We start from the raw sequence: 17,061 nt of genomic DNA on the forward strand, positions 1-17,061 counted from the left end.
GGAAAAAAACCATCGGACATCACGCCGCTGTCGTTTGCAAAATCAGCCGGACTTATCGTCGCTGGTCGCACCTGGTATCCTGGGATCGTCACGCACGAGCGACGGCCGTTCACGGACCGGATTAAATCGCCGAAACTTGGGAGTCATGGCGGCGTCGGAAGTAACCTCCTCTCGACGGCGGTCGCGCGATCGTCGCGCGCAACGCGCAACGGTGCGCCGTGTGCCGATCCCGACGACGGCGGACGGTTTGGATTTTTCGCGCTTAAATCGCCCGCGTGCCGTGACCCGCGCGCGAGACCGTCGCGAAACCTGCGATGTTTCGCCTGCCGTAAGACGGTCGCAACATGTTCGTGACGAACCTGGAGAAGGATTTCTACGATGCGATACAGAGAAGCGTGAGTCGACGTCCCGTACTGCCTCGCGGCCACCGTCTCCGTATTCCGCGTCCGTCGTATAGGTTACACGCCGCGCGATCCACCTGCCTGCACTGTCTCGTCGTTTCTCGTGCTCTCTCCGCCAGCTCCTCCGGCTCTTCCGCAACGTACCGGTCACACTCGTCCGGGTCTTTCTCGTCCTTTCTTTCTACGTAAATCACGCAGTTACACAATTCTCTCTCTATTTTGAGCGATCGGAGTTTACAACTTTGTTGAACGCGTGCGAGTCTCTAACCATCATTGATTTTCCTTTGTTTTTTTATTAATAATAAATATCTATTGTTGATAAAGTTTTATTTACAATAGACACAAACAGCATGTATATTCTTTGTATGCTTTATAAGAAATAACTCTTCTTTAAATTCGACTATTCTAATTCATAGTTGTATATAATTCTATTTTTCTCTTGGATAAAATAGAAAACTGTATTGTACATGTGACTCTTCTGCTAATAATAAATATAACGTAAACTGTGTATCTCTGTTTGTTATATACTTCACAACAAGTAATTCATTAAAATCCATATTTGCATTCGTAATTATAATCATCTTTCTTTTCGATAGAGAATTGTATCATGCATGATTCCTTTGTTTCTTATTAATAATAAGTGTGTTCAATATCAATAAAATCTAATTTATTAATAATAAGCACAAACAACATATATATTTGCTGCTTTACAACAATAATTTTAATCGTTAAATTTATATTCTTATTCATAGATGTGTAATTCTATCTTTCTTTTGGATAAGTAAAAAAACTACGTGTGATTCTCTTGTTTATTAATAACGAACATAACAAACATATCTGTTTTTCTTACATAATTCTTAAATAATTCTTTATTAAATTTATATTTATATATATTATAATTCTGTCTTTCCTTTAAGCAGTTGGAAAATTGCATCTTTACTAATAAATAAACGTGACACAAATAACATATCCATTCATTATGTGTGCTGCAACAAATAATTCTTCGTTAAATTTATATTTCTATATTCATATTTTTAAGATTAAAAATTATAGCTTGAGTATTATTCGACACTGAACAATTTTCTATTTCATAGAAATATCTAATCCTTCCTATTTTAGAGGTGTTTACTTCTGGTGAACTTCGATGTTGATGCAATCTGTGCCTGTAGGATACTGCAACAGCTTTTCAAAAATGATCATATGATATATACTCTTGTACCTGTCCGAGGTATTCAGGATATGATAAGTGCCTTTGACGAAAACTGTGAAGAGGTAGAGACACAAGGGTCTTCAAGATACGTTCACATTGAATTGTATGCTTCACTGACAAAAAATAATTAATTTAAGAAAATATTCTCCTTCCAGATAAAGAATGTTGTTATGATAAACTGCGGTGGTACTTTAGATTTGGTAGACTTACTCCGACCAGACGAATCCGTGGTATTTTTTATCCTCGACAGTCATAGGCCTTATGATTTATGCAATATATACTCAGAAAGTCAAATACGTATTCTTGGTAAACCTGATGAAGACAATGAGATCCCAGAATATAATGATATATTCCGAGATGACAGTGTGAGTAACAGATTGTTTCATTTTGTTCAATTTTTATTTTATATCTTCTATAAATCTGTTCAATCATGTACAGTCAGATGAAGAGGACGTGAATGAAGAATCAGACAATGAAAACGAAGGCAGACAAAGTAAACGGCGAAGATTGAACGAAGAAGACATGGTGAGGAGAAGCGAACGAAGAAAATGGGTTGAAAACAGAGCAACGATTCTTTTCAATTATTTACAATACAGTTACTATGGCAAATCGGTATGCATTATAATTTACGATGTTGATAATAGAGAAATTCTGTTTTACAAGTTCACTGTATATGTTACGTTTTATTGTAGAGCGCGATAGTAGTGTTTGAGATGGCTTGGAATATGTCAAAGGATAATCTAGATATGGCATGGTGGGCCATAGTTGGTTCCACGGAACAATCTATTCTCAGCAAAGTGGAGTCACGAATATCCGTTCTTGAGGAAGGTTCTCTTCAGGCACATGTTTCAAGATTAACGCATAGACAAGGTGTTGATATTGACAAGCAACAACAGCAACAGAGTATTGTTAAAGTTACGTACGATAAAGAGTATCCTTTCACACGTATAATTTGTTTCTGATTCGATACTTAAATTTGGCATAGGCTATGTTAATTCCTTATTGATAACGAACAGTCTCCAATTAGCATTGTATCGTCACTGGACTGTCGAAGCCAGTTTGAAGTATTCAATGTCAACTGCAATATCGTTACGTCTATGGTCCATTAGAGGAGAGCAACGTTTGAAGGAAGTTTTAGCCGAAATGGGTTTACCTCTGGTGCAATCCAGACAATTGTTTCGTGCAATGGATCTTACTTTTAGACAAGAATTTAGACAGATGGTTGAAAAATTAGCTGGCAAATATAATGTCAGTAGCATCATCGGCACTAGTTTTACCCTCCAATATGGTTATCGTTTTAAATATTGTGCATCAGATATGGTATATGCTATGTTGGCTTTACTGGACTCGACGGTAAGCAGTCAATATAAATATAGTTAATACTTTTAAATATGTTAATACTTTTTCTCTAACGTATACGTGACCCGTACTTTTACAGACAAAGGACAGACAACCACAACGTTGTTTCTTAGACGCGCTGGACTGTTTGTCACGTACAAAAAAGGATGTTTTAGAAAGTGGCATTGAAAAGGCAAAGTTTATGCTTCACAATATCTTTAAAACTGCCCAGAGTGTGTTAGAAGCTAAACAAGTAAAGAATTTCGGTTCCTTTTTATATCTCGGTGTGCCGGATGGAAATATAGATAATTATTTATTTGCACATCCTCATCCTCTGATCATGCTGGCTCAATTTGCCCTCAAAGCGTATGTAAATTCTTCGAGAAACAGACGCGCTTCTGAGTGGCCTCTTGTGGCCTCCGCAGTATTCAATGCAGAGGAAGGATCGTGTCTTCTTGTCGGCATACCGCCAGTTTGCGAGGATCAACCCAGAAGGTAATATTTTATAGACATAAATAAAATATGATTTATATTATTTACCCATGAATTTTGTGGTTACAGTTTATTCGGGAAAGCATTCGAACAAGCCGCAAAGAATAAAAATTGTTACATTGAGACAGATTATTTTGACAGTACAAGTAAGTATGAAATAAAATTTTGAGCTGGTTGACGTGAATCAGATGGAATTTATTGTATTTAACATTTTTCCTTTTTACAGTAATAAGACTGAAAATCGAAGAAAGACCTAAGTTTCTTGATGCTTTGGCAGCACTCCTTGCGTGATAATCATCATGTATAATTATCAGAGATGGACAATATGACAATTACTTTAATCAAATTTTTAACTAACACGACTATTAAAACAACTCGATACACTTTATAGCTCATGACGTATAGTGCCTTTTTTTTTAAAAAACGCAAATTCATTGTACAATTTTTAACCAGCGACGGTAGTAGCTTTATAATTGTAAAATATTTAATATATAAATTAGGACTGATATGTGAATCATTAACATCGTGTGAGTGTAATGTGTGTATAAAAAAATGTAGGATACAACAGTAAGTGATAAGTAAAAGATTCCAATAATGCTTGTATTAGTAATTTAAGAGACATAAATACTTTTATAAAAAAGAACTTGATGGAGAAACAAAAAAAAACGCAGATACAAATAAAGTCTTTTGCTATATTGGACAATTGATATGATGCTCATCATTGCTTATATGCCTAAGAAAATTTATACAACAAATGTATATTTATACAAATATTGTGTCAAATATTTAAATACCGGCAATGTAAGTACAATGTAGCTCGTATATAAGCTACATAACAATGAATAGGCTATTTTACAAACACAAGAACCTCCAGTGCGCTTACCTGGTATTTATTTAGTAATTTATAATATATTAACGTATTCGTGTGCGTCTTACGTACGTACGTACACTTAAAAATACAATTTGATCGATTTAGTTTTGACTGTGGTATAATACAGATTTTTTGGTTACATTCGCGATGAATTACGTAAGAACAAGTACAACTTACACGCGAATCTCTCTATATAAAGAACGACGATATCACAGAGACAGGAGAGGAAAAGAAGAAGAGAAAAAGAGGGACTTTTTTGTCTGAACAACCGTTATAAAATTTGACAAGTACAAATTTTGTATTTAATTAACTTTTTGTATGATTTTAGGCCGGCATACGTTCGGTGGTTTTTGATATTTTATGCACTGCCGCTATTTTATTTATCGGCAGTTTGTTATTGAGAAATCCATCGACGAACTGTTGCACAGAGTCCACAGTAATCTCAGCACCGTACTCCATTACAACATATATCCCTCGTGGAATGTCGATAGCAGTTAAAAGAGGTACTGCATCATCCAAACCAATGAATTCGCGAAGAATGTCCGATGTTTCACACTGTGTCAAAAAAATCATTAAATGTCATTAGTTTAGAAACATTTCATATTTAAGAAACATTTGCAGTTTTACACAAAATATTTACATCTTATAGACTTATAGTCATAAAACTATGGATTCTTATTCTTATAAATATTCAAAAATTACACAGAAGTCATACTAATTAGTTATATTAATTATAATACCTATTTAATTTTATGTCATATGTACATGTATATACACTCACGTCTAAAGCTATGTAAAACTGCAAAGAATCATCATCAGGATCATCGTAATTTGGATCATAATCAGGTTGATCCCTTCTATATATTTGTGCAGCTGGCAGTAGTACACTTTCTCCAAATTGAATTTCACAATCGTCTCCCTCTGTAAAACATAGAATTCTAACAGTTTAGTTTTCAGCGTATTTTATTCTGTTAATTTCTATACATATACATTTTATTTATATCATCTTACCGACAAACAAGATAATGGCTGGAGCATCATGTAATGATGTAGCATACTTTTCTGTTAGGATATTCACCAGTCTAAAGCTCCAGGGAAAATTCTGAAAATTAAATAAATATAATTATTAGTAAATAGAATATTAACAATTAGTTCTGTAATAGTAAAAATTTCAAAAGAGGATATTTTATAGATTTTTGATAATCTTTAATAATAGCGCCTTTATTTTTCTGGTATTTTATTTGCGACATAATTATATTTGAGAAACTTTTATTCAAATTACCAGTCCCTCTGGATCTTCGATCAATTCAGCGCGTCCATCTAGAGTGATTATATTGTCGCGAGGATCCAGAATGACTAAAGTAGGTATTGCCTGTACGTCGAAAGCTCTCGCCAATTTTCGACGTCTTTCTTCTTGATTAAAAGGTATCCTCAACCAAGGCATTGTTTCGGTGTACGCATTGTAAGAGTCCTCGCTCCTAGAATAAAAACACGCCATTGAATTGCTTTACAAAAGGTACGCAAAGAAAATAAGAAGATAACAGATAAAACAATAATTATACGGAAAAATTATACGTCAAATGAGAGGAACAAATATCTCGAAATGAAATGCGACTTAAAGACAAGAGTGTATTTTGAAAACCTACCTGTCCGAGCTCACGAAAATTACTTCAAAATCGTGGCCTCTCTCCCGGATTCGTTGATACGTATCTATGAGTTGCGGGGTGAATGCTTTACAAGGCGGACACTAAATTAAAAGAACGCAATGTATTAATAAGATGATTAATAAGATTTGAATGCGTAACATAAATATTTGCACAATCAGGAATATAGAAAAATTAATTTTAATATAACAAAATCCCCAAATATAACTTGGATTGAATAAAAAAATAAATTCTAGAAAAGATTCTATATTCTTTTATAAATATATAGAATCTAAGGAAGAGCTGATCAAAGACGGTATAATTTTTACAAGAAAATATTAGAGCTTATAAAGAGAATTCTAAGAAAAAATACTAAAATTTATAAATTTAATTTTAATTCTGGTTCGTTTACTTTGCAAACTACAAATATTAGCAAAATTTTACTATTATTTTATACAAAGAGCGTAAAATTATTTAATTTATCTGTCACCGTTTCGCTGAAGACGGCTCAAATTAAGTAAAGCCAAAACGTATATACAGTTTATAACTTTGTGTTGAGTTAATTATAAGTTACATAACGTTAACTCACGCACAACTAACCGTGTTCGACTCTCAAAGTTAAGCCCATTTTGTTCTTTGTTAATTACTAATTTCTAATTCACTTGGGTATCATTGCTCACCCAATGTGCACTGAAGTAAACCCCTTTGAAGCAGTGGCGGAGCTCCTCGTGCAACATAGGCTCGTTGCTGTCGCGGGCGCCGCACGGTAGGAGAGGTCCATCCTCGAGGGCAGCTTTCGGATGCGGAGGTCTCCAAGGGAATTCCGCGCCGGTGGGATCGGCGATAGTTCGCTCGACACCTCCTCTTGTCACAACCGATCCGTTGGACGCCTCCAGTAAAATCAACGTCGGCACGCCCGCCTTTATCCGATACCTTCGAGTCAGTCTGGTCTGAAAAAAATTAATACACATTGCGAATAATGATATACTCGAATGGCAACGATTAAAAGCAAATTGCAAAATTGAATGTTCTCGGGAGACGCGCTTAAGCTTCGAAGACATCTTGAACTTCGAAGGTTCGAATATCGAAACCTTCGAAGCAAATCACCAGCCTTAGTTTTTACGTTCAGCGCGACTCATATGTTCATTTTTATATCAATGCAGATTAACTTTAACTTACTTTTTGTCTTTCTCTAGTTCTAAGGATTAGAGGAAGATAAACAGCAAGTTACACTGAGATTTAAAGTTAATCTACATTGGTAGAAATAAATGTCAGACGTTTAATTACGAAACCTTTCATTTTGTTGAGAATCTCGCGCGTATGTATATATGCGGTTTTAATTAACGTGATGCAGGAAGGAAGGAAATAATGGTCTCGCTCAATAGCACCAATAAACAAGACGAACTAAAAGCGTATTTCTCCAGAGACCTTCTGCGGGAATAAGCGCGAATAGCTGCAGTCGGAGCTGCTGTTAACGATGCAAGCGATATTACCGTACAGATAATATTACTCGAGGTATAATAAGGATAATGGAATAAGAGCTGCACGCGTGGAAGCCAATTACCGGCGAAAATATACCGATGCACAGTTTACTGTATCGTATGCGTTGATCTTGTTTCTCTCAGCAATTCGATAAATAACAAACAGATTTTCCATTATCTTTATTATTATATATGTACAATTGTAATATTTTACAATGTAATGTTCGCAACATTGTAATGGAATATATTGTACGCTTTATTAAAAGTTATTTTGCAGTGTAAATCACGATTTTAGAAGCTTTATACTGCGTAAAATTGACTCGTTATTTATTCGACTAAATTAATTTATCTGTACTATTTTGTTAATGTGGATAAAATAATAAATTTTTTATTGCTTAATATGTGGATAGAAAAATTATATCAGAAACAACGGATTATATTTAAAAAATTTCTTTAAACAATTCTGTCAGTTGAATTAATCGCCGATTAAATTAATCGGTGTTTGGTGGAAATCGCGTTTAATGCATGAATTTGTTTGCATATTTGGAGCGCGTGTTTCCAGTCTGAAATATTCGTGTTGCAACTGTTGATTATTCGCTGTCTATATAATCTAATTTCTTTTCGTTTTGTTAAACGATAAAAAATAAATCGTTCTATCTATGTTGAAACAGTATGGGTATTATTTGATTAGTTAATTAACTGATTAGATTAATCGGAGTTCGGAAAAACCTGGGACACCCTAAATATTATAATTTCATCTCTTTATATGAGAATGTATACGTGTTTTTTTTCTCAGTCTTCTAATGTTATTTAACAGAATACAAACGCGTCTTTTTCAGAACGAAACATGTTATCTCAGAATACATTTCCAGTTTCTCCGTCGACGAAACTCGCTGACGCAGCTTCTCGTCATAATCGTCGATCGGGTGTCATAATTCGAGCGAGAGGAGAATCCACGCGCGCGCGCGCGCGCATCCGTACCGAGTCTAAACCTTCCAATCTACCCCTGAAACTGCATTAAGTTGGCCGACCCTCTTCTGGAACATTCGAAACCCCTCGTCCCGATGTCCCGATATCTCGAGGGAGGATCGGTCGGGATTTCTCGTATCGCGCGGGATGCCCCGTTACGGGTTACGGCGCGCATAAAGGGTGAAAGGAGAAGAGGGGACACAGAGAGGGTGAGATAGAAGAGGCGTAAGGCGAGAGAGAAGGGCCTCGTAGGTAGCGAACACGATGGATCGCACTATACGTTATCGCGAGTATAATACTTTTACCGGGCGGGAGAAAGGAGAGGGAGAAAGAGAGAGAGAGAGAGAGAGAGAGAGAGAGAGAGAGAGTGAGAAGGGCGCGGAAGGGTAGGAGGGCGGCGCGGAGGCGCGTCCCTTCATATATTTCCCGCTCCCGCGTCACGTGGTGGTGCTTTCGCGCTCGCCCTCGCTCCGAGTCTCTCGAGCGGTCGATAACGCGTGCGTCCTCCCTTGGCCGTGTTGCTACCGTTCAGTGAACGACGTTGCTATCGTTATTTCCCTCGCTCAGCTTTGTACACCGGGCACCGTCATAAACGTTCGCCCCTTATTAGACGACCGCCTGTTTCCAGTACTCGACGACGAAACGGAATCGCTCGAGAGGATTGAAGGTTGAAAGTTCACTCGAAATGTTCGAAACTGTAAAAAGTTTAATATTAGTCCTTTGTTCAATTTGATAATTTATTCGACATGAAACATTCCCGCTTATTCTCTATATAGTCTTCTTCTATATTGTATATATATCTTCTTTTCTATATATATCTTCTTTTATATATCTTCAAGATCTCGACGAAGTATAAATTGCTTTCCACGGATGCATATCTTAATCCACAGATATCTGAACACGTGTATTCCAAAGTGTACACGCGCGCGGGAACATGTCTTACATATAAATACTTCACACGTGGTCAAGGCATTTACGACCCCCGTAAATTACGGCCCCCGTGTGTACGTCTAATAACGGTCGAGCGAGCATTTATGACGTCCAGTGTACATTCCCTGCCATCACGACATCGCACTCTACGTGTCTTCATCTCCGTTTCTCTCCCTGTCTTCCTCCCCATCCCTTTTTCTCCATCCTGCATCTCGCGTTCTCTCGTCGCAGGCCTTTCCCTCTCGTTCGCTGCCGACAAAATCGCCGCGACTCCGAGTGGAAGCGAGCAACCGACCTAAAAAAGAACTCGAGGGGGATGAGAGAAAGAAAAACGAGACGGAGAGATCACTTTTGGTTCGCACGCGTTCAATCGTCTCCCCCTTGCCGCCCTTTCGTTTATACAAAGACCGCAAAGTCTCTATAGTCCGACGCCTCTGCCGTGCGCGTTCAACTACAGCCGTCGCGACGATAGCCGCGTGCTTCTCCCTTCAGACTCCCTCTCGGTTATCCACGGGCGCTGCTCGTAAGCAATGTCCGTAGATAAGCGAATGTCGCGTGTAGACTGCTCATTGCGACGGCGTGGGATTTACGGTTTTCTTTTTTGCACGCCGCTGTTACACCGCAAACGAGATCCTTAAATTCCCTACGCTGCTGAAGCGATAATAAATCCGGGATGTTCGAAAGAGAGGGAATTAATTCATATCCCTTGGTGATCGTTATCGATAAGCGCGATTGTTATCGAGTAGCTCGAAACGATCAGCGACCGAGTGTACTCGACGTCGGAAGCGCGATTTCGCGTGACGTTCATAACTGACGACGCGTTAAGTACTTGTTGAAATGATCTACCGCGGGATCTTCAACCACCCGTCGCGTTCCGGGTGGATTTCCTCTTTCCAGCCCTCGCTCGAGGATTTAATCAGCGTAGGACAGGTCCGGACACGCTAATCGGAATTTATACAGATCGAAATCTTTCCGATTATTTATCGCTGTCGACGGATGAAAGAAAACCGCTTTGAATTGATTCGTTACGAGACTATTAATAATCCACGAAGAGTATTCGATTATAAGGGAGCTAGACAACGCAGTCGCCGCCGTGAAAGGTTGATACACCGACGATCGCGTGGCTCAAAGTTCCTCGTCGGGAGATTCGTTTTTTCCCCCGGCAAATACAGGGACGGCTTTTCGTGTGAGCAACCTGTGCATTCACCACTTTCCCTTTGACCACGGGCTAACAGACCATGCACAATTCATAGGCATGCACGCGGTTGAAAAAAAGGGAACGAAACAAAATGTAAAGGGAAACCGCGACATGTAGCGATAAGATTTCGCTTATCTGCGAACACGTGCGCATTCGATATTGCAGAATCAGGCGATTCTTTTTAATACGTGTTTTTTTTTAATAATATTATTAATATAGTTATATTAAGGTTTATGTTTGAACAATGATCAATTGGCTAGACCATTAAAATCGTTGACGGGGTAAAAGCATGCAGTGACTTGTAATTAATGTATCATGTATACTTTTAAGTTTATTAATATAATATTAAACTTGCATTTAGATTAGATACATAATTGACAATAGATATTAATAACATGGTAATTTTAGGGATATTATATCTATTATGAAATGTTAATTAATTTAAATAATTTACATTCGTTACACATGTTAGTCATTACACGTAACAATACATATTAATTATCTTTTATCACGCTGCTCATATATGTACATATATATTATAATCAATGCATAATTGTAAGTAAAAAATAACATTTATCGCCTCCATGGTCTTTTTTTATTTTCGAGAACCGAAGTCCTTATCAAAGTCAATACCGGACTTGTAATTATTCTCTTGACATTATCGCGGTCTTATTGCCTTGTAAGTTGAAAAATCGAGAAAACAATTTGATCGTATTAACGTCAACGTAATGATGCTTCTCGATTTGTTTCAACCATTTGCTAATAAAATACAGATATTCATTAACAAGATATATAATTTCCGATCAATACACAAGGAGTATATTAATTACACCATTAATGGTAACCAATTAACAATTGTACAGTAGCAAATGGAAAATTAATCTCGTATCTAATGGGAGACTAATCTATCACGCGCTCAAATGGAATGATGGATCCAGGGAAATGAACCGCGAGAGAGGGAGGTGGGGGAGAGAAAGAGAAAGAGAGAACTAGCTGTCAGCCAATCTACACGATAACTGAATTAGCGAATTTCGAACAATCAGTACAAACAGTCTAATGTACACACTAATATATCTCTCCGCAAGAGAAACCGCAATGTTTAAATTAGCATTTCGGCGGATCGCTTTGTTGATTATACCACGTCTAAACAACGAGTACCTGCAACTCGTCGAGTCGCGTAAAAGAGTTCACGGTGCGGTCTCGCTTCGCGAGACACTCTTGATTACGCGTTACGTTATATTGACGTACATCCGTCAAATTGGATACAATCCAGATCTATTGAATACACTCTAGCCTCGAATATTTTAAACAGTTTACAAAAAGATGTATGTTTATAAAAAAATTGCCTACGCAAAATCTCAGATGTACCGCCGTGTTTTTCGGCTGCGGGTCTCTTTATTATACCCGAGAGAGATGGACCGCGTAATAAAGATTCGGTCGACTTCGCTAAACGTCCCTTTATCTTTTTCCAGCGTACAGAATTAAACAGCCTCGTGACTTCAAACTTTGAGCTGTAGTTTTGCAAAGTTCATTCAGAATTAAATGAACCGTGCAGAATCCGCGATTTACACGATTATTACGCCTCTTCACGTCCGATTGCAGCCGCGTAAACATAGATCAAATTATTGAATCACCGACGACGACATTATTTCAAGTCGAGAGCCGATTTCTCCGATTAAAATTTAAAATGTAATTAAAAGCGAGAGGAGAGACGATGTGAAATTCCATGGCTCTCGTATCGCACTTTCGGGCATTCCTACACGAAACGGTGCTCGCGCTTCATCTTTCACGAACAATCTCGTATGCACGAGCTCGCGCGAACGAAAAGAAACCATACACCGCGCAAGCTCATCTCCGTCCCTCCGTCGATTCCTTTCATTATCGCGTGGAACGGACGAGAACGCTATTTGAGGAAGATATGGGTCGACCATCCGTCCGGAATAGAGGTCTCGTTGATTCAACCCCTTTTTTATTTTCTCACGGAGTGACTTTCTCGTTAGTGTTGCTCGCGGATAAAGACGCACGGTTTCCTTACGAGGTAATTTAAAAAAAGAAACGTCCGAGAGAGCTATGAGCAACCTCGCTGATTAAAACGTCGAAGCGACGGATCTCCTAGGCATGCATTCGTGAACCGTGCAGCCGAGAGTCTTCTCCCGTGAAGAAGATGAAGAAGTTAAGAAGCACCGAAAATGCACAGGCGCGAAAAAGGCGAATGACCGAGTCGACGTTGATAAGCGACGCGAGATAGTCACGCGTGTCTCTCCGCGATCTCAATGATCGAGGCTTAAAATGCGTGCGAGTGCTTAAATAAAATAGAATTGACATATCAAAGCACTTAGGGTGTAGTAAATAGAATAGAAAACAATTTTGAATTATCTATTCTAAAATTAAACAATAAATTAAATAGTTACCTAATATGTATATAAATTATATAGATATTAGATAATTATATATGTATAAATTATATTTAATTTATAAAATTAAATTTCCGTCGTATATGCATCTGACAAGTAGGTACCGTTACAAAAGAATAAACGATATTTTTCTCCGAACATAAGAGATACCTAAATGATTCGCTGTACATGATTTAATTTTGAATAAACAGTTTCAATCGCGTTGTCGCGTTTATTTTAATACATAAATCGCTCTTTAATTTTTCTTAAGTCATAATCTTCAATTAGCCCCGTTCCTCTTATTCGACGAAACTATCGCAAAGTACTCGCGATTACGACGAGACTCTCTTAAAAGTGATTTAAGTGTAGAATTAATGAGCGAGAACCAATCGCGATGCTACTTGACGTTGATTACGATTCATCGTTACAGCCTCCTCGCAATTGAAGCAGATTAAATGTATACATTATATCCTGTGTGTGTACATCTCTATTATAAACATCAATGAGCCTAAAGTACCCTGGCTGGATAAAATACAAAGTGCTCCAGCGTTTCTCTTAGTATAACGTTCAAACGTCTCAAATAATCTCCGCGCTTAATGTGACGTGATATATTCCGCACATTACGGTTAAATATAAACTGAAATGTTTAATGTAACACGGTTAAACAACGTCCACGTAAAAAGCTAAGCTAAATAAACGAATAAACCTCACCTTGAGAAATATTTCGGAACGTGCTCGCGCAAAAATCCAATTAGTGTTGCTCGTTTTGCAAGCAACGTTTTCGAGAAAATCCTCATTGAGAGAAAACCGCGACGTTTAATTTCCATAAAGATATAAGTTCGCTCCGCTTGTGAAGTTACGCTTTCTGCGCGCCGCGCGCCGGCTATTGTCAAATATTCACCGCTCTCTAATTTTTCGAGTGGCCCTCGGGCGAAGAGAAGTTTGAGGTACGATGTGCATTAGTGTGGATAGCACGCAACAACAAAACACTTGGCTGTACTATACCTGAAGCACCGCTCCTCCTCCCCGAGCCCATTCACACGCGAGCCCATTCTTACAAGCTGCACTTTCGCAATTTTCTTTGTCGCAGTATTTTCCCCGTACCTCCGCATCGTATCGACGATAATGCATATATCGTCGGGAACGGTAAATGTTGAAAAAGATCGCGCGCGGGCGAATAATACGCGTCTCGAATGGACGGAGCGTGCATGGCATGCATGCATGCATGCATGCGACCGATTTTCCTCCCTCCGCTTGCTGGCGCGTTCGCGCAAATAACATTCGGACCTTAAATAGCGCCACTGTGCGTTCGAAAGGGTTTAAAACGCCTGTGGCTGGAAATGAAAAACGGAGGTCGTTGTGCGTTGTCGCCCCCAGCCGGAATGATATTCCACATGCGTGTGTTGCATGCAATTCCCAAAATCGCCGCCTATGGCGATGTTTACAATTCTGGCAAATTCGTCTGTCTATCTCTCTTTCTTTTTCTCTCTATCTCTATCTCTCTCTGTCGTTTTATTCGTGTAATAGATTGGCGCAATTAGAAACTCGTTATCTGCATTTTTATCTCATTATCTCTGATCACCGTACATATCAATCGCAAATACTGGTAAACTGAGAAAAACGGTCTTTTATTCAATCTTGAAGGAACTTTTTAGCGAATTAAATATTGAAGATGTAAATGAGCAACGAAACTTTTTATCTTTTATGCAGTTAGTTTTAGCGGTAATCCAAATTCTACTTTTCAAGATACCTGATATTACATGACGATTGAGAGCTTGCAAGAAATGACATTCACAAAATATTCGTTGTAAAAAAGATATCTTCAAATAATTGGTCTTTTCTAATGGTCGAATGATTCGAATCATTTGCCTTTCGAATTTAAACCTTTCGGATCTTTCGAACCTAATTAATACGATTGTTCCAAATCTGATTCAAGTGTATCAATAGCAAAGATACAAAAAGCTATAAAAAGAGTGAAGAAATAAAAACTTATTACTCACATTCTCGTTTGCGGTAAATACTACTATTTTTGTTGCAATTTTCGTTAATATCTGATGTGAGCATATTAACAAAATTGCAGTTGTCGCAGACTGCGAATCGATCAAACAACTCGATCATTGATCCCGTTTTATATGAGCTGCTCGAACTGCTTTTACTTCGATAATACACGACAATTAAATCTATCCGACTGTGAGACTAATTATAAGATCGTCAACACATGCTCGTTTTACTTAATTTGAAAAAGACACGTATATTGAACCTAGACCTTCGCAAGAGAAACGTATGTGCAAATTCTGCTCCTACAGAAAAGCTGCAAGTTGATTAGCTATCGCACGGCTTTTAGCCAGTCAATTTGTAGATTTTTCGTAAAAATGGAATTTGCGCACAACGTTTATCTTGCGAATGAGTTCAAGAATCAGGCTCCAGAGCACTTTTATACATTCATATCTCAGAGGCAAACTTTAATACTTTTATCCTTATGTTAATCAAAACGCCAAAATCTACTTAAGCGAATTACATGAACTTTATTTTACCGAACCAAAAAAGTTATAAAAGCTTTAAAGCAAAAGAGAATTTTTATATACAGCCAAACTTTGACAGTTTTTGCTCGGGTCTCCCAGACGAAATGGTAATAGAGTCAGGCCTAGAGTTAAAACTTCAAGGTTTTCTTCAAACACCATTGTTAATAGTCTAGTCGGAAGCGTTTGAAATATTAACAATAGTAATTGATAAAGTTCCGACGGAACGGAAATGTGACTACATGCGAAACACCACGTGACGGTCACAACATTATCGGCGATCTTTAAAGGCAGAGAAACTCAGGTGGGTGGTCCAGAAGAAAAAGGGATACTGGGGGGGAAAAAAAATGAGAAAGCGTGGAAAAAAAATGCAAAACGGCATCACGCCGTGCGGAAAACGATCCTTTCACTTACTTTTCTCTCGTAATCGCGGTTCGGCACGGCGAGCCAAGGTAAATCGGCTACGTGGGCGCGGAAGCTCTCGTCGAAGTCGAGCACGTCGGTCGCGTTGCTCCAGAGCACCACGTGCACCACCTCCAGTCTCTTCCTCTTCTCGCCGCCGCTGATGCCATTGCCGCCGGCGCCGGCGCCGGCGCCGCCGCCGGTGCCGCTGCCACTGTTGACACCGTTGACACTCGTGTAGAGCTCGACCAGCTGGCGGGTGAAGTCGTCGCAGGTAGCGCCGGGATTCACGAAGCTGAAGTACATGCCGACGATCTCGCAGGCCGGCCGGCCGTCCTCGTGGACGAGCGTGGCGGCCGCCGAGTCGATCGACATCCTCGTGTCGTTAACGTGCGTGCAACGCGCGAGCTGCTTGCCGAAGAGCCGGTGCTGCCAGCAGAGCGGCTTGCCGGCCGCCGACGGGGCCTTATTCCTCGCGGCACTCGCCGCGGATACCTGTTCGCTGACGCACCGTTCGGCCATCGCTCTGCGACTGGCGACTGGACTGGAGTACCGGACCGAAGACTAAACACTAAACCCGCTAAACCGTCGCCTTGCTCCGCTCCACTCCGCTCCGCTCGCCGGCGGCGGGCGGCGGCGACGCGCGCCGACGAGGAGCCCTTTTCGCACGGAGGACGGAGGAGGGGTTTGGACGTAGGTACGCTCTGCCAGCCAGACGCCGCTCACGCTCCTGCGACGCTGCACCACATGTCCATCGAGCGGACGCAACACCGACGCGAACGGCGAAGGCGGAACGCAGACTGAATTCGCTGAATCGGCTGAATTCGTATTCGTATTATGCCGACATGCAACATGCAATGCGCGCGGCGCGGCGCGGCGACACCGCGCGAGACCGGTGCGGTGCATGGAGCATTGGAAACGACGGAAACCGGCTTCGGCGGCATATCGAGTCGCGGCATATCGAATGGTTCGCGCTTCCATTTTGGAGCGAGATATACCTGTATTTCTATACACCTTTTTTAACGTATTTAATATTAAAGTCTTCTGTTCTTGGCTGAGAAACAACAAAGTGTCATCAACTCTTATCATTCTCTGTTGTTACGTAATTCAAAAATGTTTTGCCACATTTATTCTTTCAAAATATAATTTAAATTGTATATCTCGATATGCGTGCGTGTTCAAGTCAATTTATTTCATTACAATTGTGTGGATTG

The 17,061-nt window shown here is 39.5% G+C and overlaps 2 protein-coding genes across 3 annotated transcripts; one reads left to right on the plus strand and one right to left on the minus strand.

Annotated features, from left to right (window-relative positions):
* On the plus strand, window positions 1–4,148 carry Cdc45 (cell division cycle protein 45). Of its 2 annotated transcripts, none has more exons than XM_071773671.1 (9): window positions 1–586; window positions 1,521–1,673; window positions 1,767–1,976; window positions 2,050–2,223; window positions 2,304–2,542; window positions 2,628–2,964; window positions 3,050–3,444; window positions 3,511–3,587; window positions 3,668–4,148. In XM_071773671.1, exons 2-9 carry the CDS (start codon window positions 1,602–1,604, stop codon window positions 3,730–3,732), a joined length of 1,569 nt encoding a protein of 522 aa, XP_071629772.1. In that variant the 5' UTR covers window positions 1–586; window positions 1,521–1,601; the 3' UTR covers window positions 3,733–4,148. The 2 variants fall into 2 exon arrangements, with proteins under 2 accessions (XP_071629772.1, XP_071629771.1); XM_071773670.1 differs by having other exon boundaries at window positions 1–395.
* Window positions 3,616–16,740, minus strand: LOC139810258 (nucleoredoxin). Its single transcript, XM_071773672.1, has 7 exons — window positions 15,860–16,740; window positions 6,636–6,905; window positions 5,959–6,059; window positions 5,595–5,790; window positions 5,324–5,414; window positions 5,094–5,233; window positions 3,616–4,867 (listed from the first exon to the last, which is right to left on the minus strand). Exons 1-7 carry the CDS (start codon window positions 16,367–16,369, stop codon window positions 4,637–4,639), a joined length of 1,539 nt encoding a protein of 512 aa, XP_071629773.1. The 5' UTR covers window positions 16,370–16,740; the 3' UTR covers window positions 3,616–4,636.
* Between the last annotated feature and the right edge of the window lie 321 nt (window positions 16,741–17,061).

This window comes from Temnothorax longispinosus, chromosome 3, assembly GCF_030848805.1.
Source record: "Temnothorax longispinosus isolate EJ_2023e chromosome 3, Tlon_JGU_v1, whole genome shotgun sequence".
Lineage (NCBI taxonomy): Eukaryota > Metazoa > Arthropoda > Insecta > Hymenoptera > Formicidae > Temnothorax > Temnothorax longispinosus.